The following is a 10,827-nucleotide window of genomic DNA, read 5'->3' as shown; positions in this document are numbered from 1 at the left end:
AATCTGAAAAACTGTGTTGCTTCAGCTCATTTTAAATAAGTAGCCAAAATAATTTTGAATGTATAAAGTGGGACCCAGGATTTTAGTTTATATTTTTATGTTTATTTTGTGTATTATGATTTTTACTCGCCTTTAAGTAATAAACTAGAGTTTTTAGTTTTTTTTTTTGTTTTTTTTTTAGAAGTTTAAGAGTGACTTAACTTCAAATGCTCAATAAAATGGATGAAGTGAAGTGTTTAGTAAAGGGATACAAAGATTTATTCATAGTTTACCCAAAGACAATAATACAAAAATACTCGCTTACAGTGTTGTATGCCTGTCTTTTTTTCTCAGACTGGAAAAGCAGAAATGTTCATGTTCTGTTATCATGCATGTATGTAATGGCAGTGGATAGCAACAAGTATTAAGCAAAATAAATGTTTTATAAAAGTATCACAGAATGGATCTATTCTACACATAAATTAGTAGTTCGAAAGGTATTTCAATTTGGAGCAAACCTCCTTTATTTATCACTAATTTTGACTATGGCTGTTTTTCTTCATGCGTAACATTCATGAAATTCTGGTATTGCCTCATTTTACTTAACCCCAGTCTTTGGACTGTGGGGGAAACCGGAGCACTCGGAGGAAACTCACGCAAACGCAGGGAGAATATGCAAACCCCACACAGAAACGCCAACGGACCAAGCAGAGGCTCGAACCAGCGACCTTTTTGCTGTGAAGTGGCAGCACTATCTAATGCACCACTGCGTCGCCTGTAATCACTTTTATTTGCACATTAATGTTGGATGAGTAATTTACCCCAAAATAACATTTAAAATGACGTTTGGTGAAGATTAAGCAGATATTGCACCAAAACATTTTTCTGCCCTTTCAGTTGAACATAACATAGCTTTGTCACATATCTGGTGTGTCTGTGTTGTGTTGTGTCATGTGATGTAATGTTGTGCCGTGAACCATGTGCTGTCATGTGACCCCTTTTGTCCTGTTTCGCGCTGTTTCTTAGTGATCATGAGTTCCACCTGTTGTGTCACCTCCTGTCTATTTATACTCCTGCTTAAGTTTAGTTTATTGTCCGGTATTGAATTGTCAACACTTCATGTTCTACCTAAGTTTTCATGTTCCTGTTTCTCTAGTAAGTGCGTTTTTGTAAATGAAATAAAGTGTTTTTGATAATCTCTGTCTCGATCGTCTGTGGTGCGACACCGACTGACAAACATACAGTAATCCTATTAGCCTTTTTTGCACGATTATTTAATCAAATGAAGGTGTTAACATAACGGCTCTAGTATTTACTTTATATAACTAGTACTTTCTTTGGGGAAACATATTTTATATGCACTGTAAAAGGTAAAGAGCAAGCAAATATTACTTAAGGTGTTTATTAATTTTGGTTAACTGTTAATTAAGATGTTTGTTTTATCATTTACAGACTTCTAAGTGAAGTTTATTCATAAACTAATTTTGAGAGGATCACGTGCTTATGATTTATCACGGCCGGTCTCGCATTTGCTAATCACTATCTTCCAATCATATGAGCCCTAAGCTACTATAGCCACAGTTTTCAGTTCACTTTATCTTCGTTTGGAAGAAACCCCCCTCCTCCCCTATTCTCCTCCTTAACCTCTGATTGGGCGGCACGGCGGCCCAGTGGTTAGCACTCTGAGCCCCATAGCAAGAATACTGCCGGCCCTGGTTCCACAGGACCGGTGGGTGTTTCTGTGAGGAGTTTGTATGTTCTCCCCGTGTCCGCGTGGGTTTTCCCCGGGTTCTCTGGTTTCCTCCCACCATCCAAAGACATTCAACATACATAACAATCAAGCTTTTGTCTAACCCCTTGTGTTCCCTTAGCTACCGCAGCAGGGGAGTTCTGAGATCCACCGAGCTCAGGCTCCCCTCTCGCTCTGCCAACGGGAGGAAGCCCAGGGCTCGAGGAGCCCTTGAGCTCGGGGCTCTCTCCCGGGACAGCATGCCAAACAAGCTTTTATAAATCATCAGCTAAGTGTGAACTCTTGAAATATGTTTTAAAGTTTAGACCCTTTTACATTTAGTCACTTTTACTTATCATATGTTACCACATTTTGTTAATTGTAAAGTTAAATCTCTCAACACTGTGTTTGTGTGTGTTTTGTCTCTTTAGGGCACGGCTCTAGTATTTGCCCCTACCAGAGGAGACACACTGGCAGAATTCAGCCGACTGGCAGAGAGCGTAGGCCTGAGAGTGTGCCGCTACGATAACTACGACTCACACTTGTGGGACCTTCATCTAAAGGTGTGTGAAGTTTGTGCGTGTGGCTTTTTTTCCTTTAGTGTGTGTGTAAATGTTGAAAAGTTGAAAAACACAGTGTTAAGTTTGACTGCTTCGGCTACGGCTATTGTCCGTGCAGTACATTTCTACTTTGAACATTTCCCCGAAGTACACTGTGCTATATCAGCAGGAACAGGAAAGCGGAGTTTGTAGCTTAAGCTCTAAATGGACTCTTAAAACTCAAAAGCTGTCTTTCCAAGAAACTCTAAATAAATGGGACGGGGTGCGACTCCTTTCCCCCTGCCTGAAAGCACAAATACCGTACCCAGGTCAAAGCAGCTGTGCCATCCAGCTGGTTAACTGGCACCGATAGCACCGGCACGGCTGCCATTTTTGGTTACCGAAGAAGCTGTGAGGACCCATTATGCCCCACAGGCCTAACAGTGGCAGCCCTGCCTATGCCTGAGGAAAATGGGCCTGTCAGCAGGACTCTAGAGCTGAGTGATTGGAACTTTATTTCTGAAGTGATGGACATAGCTGGGCAGAAAAACACTGAGGGGTCATTGTGGCTATACGAGGAAAGAGTGTTTGAATTTAGAGCCGTCAGTCGAGAGGGAACAAAAAGAGAGAAGGAAACAGAAATGTAGAATTATGGTGTACACAGAAGCCCTGGAGCGAAAAGTTTTTTCTCTCTCTCTTAGTTTTACCTTAATAAGCATGAACAAACCTTATACAGAAACTAAAGTGAAAAGTTTTATGCTCTTACAAAAAGTCTGTAAAAATGGGGCCCTGTGTACTGTTTTCTGTAGGGTGAAATGTATTTCTGTAGGACTGCAATTTGAGTTATGTTGTTTTAAGGGTTGACAGTGTGTATGAACTTAAGAAACAATCATTATTGTATAGTTATTTAGTCCATACAGAGATGTGTGTGTGTGTGTGTGACAAACAAATCAACAATGTGTGCTGGAGCATAGTGTCACTTTAGAAAGTAAAGGCCAAATACTGGCATGACATGCATAATAAATAACATTTTTCTGGATATACAGTTGAAGTCAGAATAATTAGCCCACCTTTGAATTTTTTCAGAGCAAGGAAATGTTCACAGTTTGTCTGATAATATGCAGTTATTTCAGCCAAAGAGGGTAACACTAGCTATTAAGGGGTAGGGTGTCCTAACTTTTTCCATTTACAGAAGATCTAGAAAAGGATTTTTATTTTCAGTTTAATAGTTTAGTTATGTTACCTTAATATTTTATCTTCTTCATCATCATCATCATCATCATCATCCTCCTTAGCGCGACAGCCCATTTCTGGATTCTGGCTGCCTCAAGTAATTTCCGCCAATGTTCTTTGTCCCAGGCAACTGCCCACCAGATCCTTATTCCTAAAACATTGGCCTCACTGCTAATGCAGTCTTGCCATCTTGGTTTAGGCCTTCTTTTCTTTTGCCTACCGGGTCAGTGCTGAAGATTTTTTTTTTTTGGAATGGCATTTTCATCCATACGTATGACGTGTCCTGCCCACCTTAGCCTTGCAAGTCTGATATATTTAACTATATCAATTTCCTTATACAAGGCTGCAAGCTCATTGTTGTGACGTTTCCTCCATTGATTATTGTCTTTTATTGGGCCATATATTATCCTCAGAATTTTTCTTTAAAAAACTAAGAGATTTTGTTCTATGGCTTTTGTCATTGTCCACGTTTCTGATCCATAAGCCAGGACTGGGTGAATCAGGACTTTATAGAGGGTTATCTTTGTCCGTCTAGGCAGTGAACGGTTCTTCATGTACTTCATGAATCCGTAATAGCTTTTATTTGCAGAGGCAAGTCTCTGTATCACTTTTTGATTTCAACCCAAGCTCATTCTGGAAACGTAGCCCCGCGTATGTTTCTGGAGACCGCGATTTACGTGGCCGGAGGTACGTAAGGTCGCGTTTAGTTTTTTTCGAGCGAATGTGCGGGGCGGTGTGGTGTGGCGCCGCTCCGCCCCTCCTCTACGCGCTCGCCGGCCGACGGCTCGCCTCCGAGTGGAGGGCTTTCCCGATGCAACCAGTTTGTCCGCTTAGCTCACAGTGTTGTGTCAGCGGAGCGGAGGCCCCGGAGGAGGAGGAGCCGGCCGCGGGAACGACGACCGGGATCGAGTCCGGGGAACAGCGGTTCCGGAAATCAGGTAAGACGAAAAACGGAATCCGAAAAATAAGGGCGAGAACGCGGCGGGATCCGAAAACACGGTCGAAATCGAAGACGAGGACTTTTGCTTTTTTTTTTCTGGACGGCTTTTGTGAACCGTCGCTCGGGTTTAGGGAAGGAGGAGGAGGAGGAAGAGGAGGGCGGCTTTTCGCGCGAGAACGGTGCGGGGCGCGAACGGCGCGCGCTCCCGAGAGGTGCCCAAGACGCGAAAAAGCGCGCACAGCGGCCTCTCACCGCTTAAATGCGTACCTCCCGGGACGTAAATCGTGGTCCGCAGAAACGTCCGCGGGGCTACGTTTCCACAATGAGCCCGGGTTGCTTGATTTAGATTGTTGTTTGTAGAAATCACTGATGCTAGATACTTAAACTTATTAACTTTTTCAAATATATAGTTTCCCACTTAATATTTTAGCATTGTTAAAGATGAGATTAAACAACCATATATTAAATGACCTTACAAAATACCCAAGCTTTCGTAGGGTGTCCTAATTTTTTCACATGACTGTATTCACAGGAGGGCTATTCATTTTGAGTTCAACTATAATAGGTATTGAACTCAGCGGAAAAGCCCCTAAAAGTTACTGAACCCAACAGCACTATACCATGCAGTGGAAGAGCACCCATTGTTAATGCCTGTTATTCAATTCAGTTCAATTCAATTCACCTTTTATTTGTATAGCGCTTTTACAATGTAAATTGTGTCAAAGCAGCTTCTAATAGAAGATCATAGTAAATTGAAACAGTGTAGTCCAGTTTTCAGTGTTTAAGTTCAGTTCAGTTTAGCTCCATTCACCGTGGTTTAATAATCACCACTGAGAGTCCAAACACCAGAGCAAATCCAACGATGCGCAGCTCTACAGATCCTAAACCATGCAAGCCAGTGGCAACAGCGGCGAGGAAAAAACTTCACCAAGTGGCAAAAGTGATGAATTAAAAAACCTAGAGAGAAACCAGGCTCGGTTGGGCACGACCATTTCTCCTCTGGCCAAACATCTTGTGCAGTGCTGCAGTCTAGAACCCGGAGGCTGGAGAAAGATGGACCTCAGCGAAGACTTGTCTGTCCCTGGAGCATCACAGGACTCAGTCTCATACTCTCCACTCCTCCATGACCACTACAGCAGCTGCTCAGGATACAGCCTGGTCCAGGATTATGGAAACTCATCTTGTCGCTGGTCTTGGATTGATGCTATTCTCGGTACTACCAGAAGCCCTGAGTATTGAGATCTTAAAGAGCGAGTTGGATTGTAGCAAGACAGAAGGTTGGTTAGATAAACAGGAGCTAGATTATTTAAAGCTTTATAGGTAAAAAGCAATATTTTAAAGTCAATACGAAACTGAACAGGCAGCCAGTGTAAAGAGGTTAAAATCGTGGTGATATGATCATATTTTTTAGACCTGGTAAGAACTCTGGCAGCTGCATTTTGCACTAGCTGAAGTTTGTTCATAGAGGATGCTGGGCAGCCAGCAAACAGAGCATTACAGTAATCCAGCCTTGAAGTCATGAAAGCATGGACTAGCTTTTCTGTATGTACTAGCTGTTACATTATTGTTATGAAGTCAAACCCTTGTGTGGGTGCCACTCTAAATTTAATAAGTGTTTTCATATTTGCACCAAAGGGGGAGGAAGAACATATTTATGTCTTTCTTGGGATGTGACCAGTTCAATCTCACTTCACACAATTAATTGAAGGGGATCCCTTAGAATGCAACATTGTCTCCAACCCTGATAACCGCCACAAACAAGTGAGGTGAGTAACCTTTGAATCTTATTTATAGCCGAGCAGAAATCCTCTCACACCTGTGGACCATTTTGCACATCTGCAGTAGCCGATGATTGCGAAACGTGTGAAATCGCACCTATAAGTGTTACCCAGGTGAGTCAAAAACGGTGCCAAGCTTGCCCATTTGCACGCACACACGAGCAGCTAATGCAGTCACCTCGTCATTGTGTTGCCCCGATGCACCTGAAGTCTAGCGGGATCTTTAGGAGAGAGACCACCTACTGCGTTTCTGTGCGGATAATGACATGAGCAGCGAGGGGCCGAGATCGCTGAGTCAAGAGTCCCGCTGTTCGCAGTCGCATGTGTGCGTCTTTACTCTCGCTGACTGTCACAGGTTCATGCAGCTGTGTGTGTGATACGAGGGGCGAGCTCAAGTGCCCTCATCATATCTCAAAGTGATTAATTCCTCTTTCTTATCTTCTGATGAACACCCTGCCCCCTGCGAGTGTGAAGGTACAGACCCGAGAGCACAAAGAGAACGCACGGCAGACAATGCGTCGCATGCTCCACCTCCTTCAGTCTTCTATTATTGCGCTTGTCTGCCGCTCCTCACCTCCAGCCAGCCTCTGATGTCTTGGAGATTGAAGTGTTTCCTTTAAGACCCCAAATCTCCTCCCTCCCTCCAGTGTGCGCAGGCCGTCCGGCAGCGGATGGGGCTCTCAGCGGTGTGGGGACGTGGCGAGGGGGCTGTGTGTTATCCTCTTATCCCCACTGTTCTGGAATAGAGCACCAGCAGCTGGAGGACTGCAAGCCGCCTGATAATGCAGCTATTTTCTACTCGGCCATCTTAATCTTGTTACTCAAATGGTTGCGAAGAGAGTCATGAATTTTAATTCAGACGTCCCCCGTCCACTCCCACACATATACATGCACACATTAACTTAATCTCTCGACATCCTCCCAACTTCCAGCTGTCTGTCTGGGCCGTATCTGCTCTCTGCGCATTTCACACACAAATCTATCCATTTCTGGGGCCTGTAGCGTGAGCATCCAGCTCGACTTTCCTTTTTTTTTTTTTAAGAACGCAGAAAGCAGGCGGAGAGGGAGGGAAAAGCAGCAATAAAATAAATGACTTGCATCTTGGCTGCCGCGCGATTAAAAAGTAGGAGCCGATTTATCCAGCCACCCATGAAGCTGATTAGCAGGCTGTGATCAGGAGGAACAGCTTTGCTTGTTAAACTTTTCACCTTTGCGAGCTTGCTGCCTTTTCCCCCTTCCTCTCTCTCTCTCTCTTCTCTCTCTCTTTTTCTAAGCTTCTTTGCTGTATCACTCGCTAACACTTTTATTGCTCCCTCTCTCTCTCTCGTTTTCCTTCTGGCCTCCTAGACTTAGTCTCTGTTTCGCAATTTTAACTTGGTTAGCTGTGTTCCAGTTCACAGGGCATCAACTCAGTGTTCACTTGAGGCTGAACAGAGCATGTCTGTTGTGCTTTTGTGCTTTTGGAACACCGACGTCATGACAGTTGTGGCAGATGAGAAAAGTTGGACAACAAGAGCGTAGATTTCGTTTTGACATCAGTGGGGCCTACAGTTGAAGTCACAAAAATTAGCCCCCCTTTGAATTTTTTTTCTCTCTTTTAAATGTTTCCCAAATGATGTGTAATAAAGCAAGGAAAGTTACACAGTATTTCCGAAAATATTTTTTTCTTATTATTTATTTCATTTTGGCTAGAATAAAAGCAGTTTTTATTTTTTTAAAACCATATTAAGGTCAATATTATTAGCCCCCTTAAGCTATGTTATTTTTTTTTCGATTGTCTACAGAACAAACCATCATTATACAATGACTTACCTAATTACCCTAACCTGCTTAGTTAACTTAATTAACCCAGTTAAGCTGTTAAATTGCCCTTTAAGCTGACTACTAGTTAGGGATATCCCGATCAGGTTTTTTTGCCCTTGAGTTCGAGTCATTTGATTTTGAGTATCTACCGAAACCAGAATCTGATCCAATACTTCAACAATACATAAAAAGAATAAAGAAAAGAAAGAAACAGATCCAGGATGTTCCTTATTTTTTATTTTTTTAATTCACCTTATTTTAACTCTCAACAACTCTGTTAACAAACAGAACACTTCTGTGAGGTAGCTTTACCAATTTAGTTATGAATAACATCAATTCTTCACTTTTGGACTTTAGTGAAACAGTAATTAATAAAAATATAATATAAAACCAAACAGCAATACAATACACGGCAGGCAATCATTAGAATACATATCTCATAGTGTGCTATGGCAATATTGTCGTCATAAACTTTATAATACCTCCAGACCACAGACATACTCGTGCTTTTTGCTTTAAGCTACTTCCGTATTGTCATTTGCTGGCATTTAACTAATAGAGTCTCTGCAACAAAAAAAAAAGTGATGGCATGCCACACGCAATGCTGTTTCTGTTTAAAGCTAAGAAAGAGTCCTGATCGGGAGGTAACGTCATTCCTACTACTAGTGTCCTGAAACATATCTAGTAAAATATTATGTACTGTCATCATGGCAAAGACACAATAAATCAGTTATATGAAATGAGTTATTAAAACTGTTATGTTTAGAAATGTGTTGAAAAAGTGAAAAATAATTAAAGCACATCTCGTGCTGCAAAAGTCAATTACATGGTTTTACTGCAATCAGGCTTTGAGGAGGTATGAATGTAGAGAAATTTAGAGAGAATATGATGCAATTTTAAAACCATTTTACCTTATGTTGTTTTTCATAAACGAAAGATAGGCAATTTTTTTGTTATTTGCACAGCCTTGGTTATTATTATAATGGTGGTTTCATAGCGAACTTTATTTAAGTGACTTTAAGTGAAAATTAGCTCCTTATGGCCACTCCGTGCAGAGTGAAGAAGGACTGGAAAATGTCTTTGTTTTGGCGCTTAAGTTCTCACATTCGAAACACATGTAGCTACAGCTGTCAGTCACTTGACAGCAGAGAAAAAGGCCCAGCCAATCACGCTGTCCTTATGTGTTTGGGGGAGACAGCACACAAGAGAATGTGATTTAATACTTCCTGCATGTCTAGGTTACTTAGGGTTAAAGGCGCATTATTTCATTTTGAAGATGATTGAGTTATTGGTGGGGACATTTCAGTAATTGGTGGATATTAGTGGGGGCATTTGCCCTTCGTCCATGCCAAATCTACACCCTTGTTGGACAATGAGAAATGTGTTCATCCTTTGATTCACCATGGACGCATTCAATTGATCCAAAGATATTGAAAAGCCCTTTATAATTTTACAAGATTTTTTTTCTACATAAATGAAGTTCTTTTTGATACCTTGTATTAATAGTTCCCCTCAATTACACAAATAGCAATGCAACTGTTTGTTTGTTTGTTTGTTTGTTTGTTTGTTTGTTTGTTTGTTTGTTTGTTTGTTTGTTTGTTTTTTACTTTGAATTTATGGTAATAATTGGAATAACAATATAAATAAGAAATGTTTCTTGAAAAAATCAGTGAAGAATGATTTATTTAGCATCAAGTAAAGCAGAGGTGTCAAACTCAGTTCCTGGACGCCCGCTACCCTGCATAGTTTAGTTCCAACCCTGCCCAACTCACTTACCTGCAGGTTTTAAGCAAGCCTAAGGCTGGGTCCGAAACCGCATACTTCCATACTATATAGTACGCTAAAATCAGTATGTGAGCCAAGTAGTATGTCCGAATTCATAGAAATCGAAAATCAGTATGCGAGAAGTACCCGGATGACTTACTACTTCCGGCAAGATTCTGGAGTGCGCATCCGATGCATGCTGCGCTATCCCATAATGCCCCACAAGAGAATTCATGAATGGAAATGTGGCGACGCAACTGACGCAGGTAGGTCACGTGACCATGACAAAATAGTGGATGTAGTACGTCCGAATTCCATTCATACTTTTCACATTCATACTGTAGAGAACATACTTTTCTAACGGCTGAGTATGTTTAAATTCAAATGCAGTACCTACTGAGTAGTAGGCGGTTTCGGACGCAGCCCGAATGACTCAATTAGTTTGATCAGGTGTGTTTAATTAGAGCTGGAACTAAACTGTGCAGAGCTGCAGAGTCAACATTATTATGCCTCATTCACACTAGCAGAGACTTTGTAGTTGCCTGTCGCACTGGGTGACGATTTAGATCTATAGTGGGCGTTCCGACTTTTGGGTTGCAAAGGTAACATTTTTGGTCTTATTATCAGAGAGCGAATGAGTTTAAGTGCTGCTGAAAGTAAACGTTGTTCAGAGAAAACACTAAATATAAATGGAATCAGTAGATGAAATGCCTAATTACAAAGATGATCAAGAAAAAAATTGTGTCCTCTGTCATTGCGGCTATTTATCTGCTGCAAATGCAGGTCTGTGTAGGTCTACAGCAATGGTTCTCAAAGTGGGGGTCGGGACCCCCCGAGGGGTCACGGAACAATGAAGGGGGGTCGCCTGGTGGTTTCCAAAAATCTATTTATTTTTATTAAACCATAAGAATTACCTTATTTTATCCACAACCTTCTGAAGAGAAAAGAATAGTCGTTTATACCATATGTAGTTACTATAGTAGCTTATAGTTACTACTTCTATTGGATTGTAACCCCTGGGGTAATTGCATTGTATTAAAGACACAGCAATAGCGTCAGATG

At 41.6% G+C, this 10,827-nt stretch overlaps 1 protein-coding gene across 2 annotated transcripts in view; it reads left to right on the top strand.

Annotated features, from left to right (window-relative positions):
• The window catches only part of camkmt (calmodulin-lysine N-methyltransferase), a 250,520-nt gene that overhangs the window by 228,497 nt on the left and 11,196 nt on the right, over positions 1 to 10,827 (top strand). Inside the window, exon 10 of one of the 2 annotated variants that reach the window (XR_015505741.1) lies at positions 1,851 to 2,271. Coding sequence is in view for 1 of the 2 variants with exons in the window: in XM_087279009.1 (XP_087135135.1) it covers positions 2,140 to 2,271 (132 nt within the window). In the remaining variant the exon portion in view is untranslated. The remainder of the gene's footprint in view (positions 1 to 1,850; positions 2,272 to 10,827) is intronic. The other variant, XM_087279009.1, reaches the window with a different exon arrangement.

The sequence above is a fragment of the Danio rerio genome, chromosome 13 (assembly GCF_052040795.2).
Source record: "Danio rerio strain M-AB ecotype USA chromosome 13, GRCz13ab, whole genome shotgun sequence".
Taxonomy (NCBI): domain Eukaryota; kingdom Metazoa; phylum Chordata; class Actinopteri; order Cypriniformes; family Danionidae; genus Danio; species Danio rerio.
The sequence above is the reverse complement of the archived record's forward strand: the minus strand, read 5'-3'. Positions and strand labels throughout refer to the sequence as shown.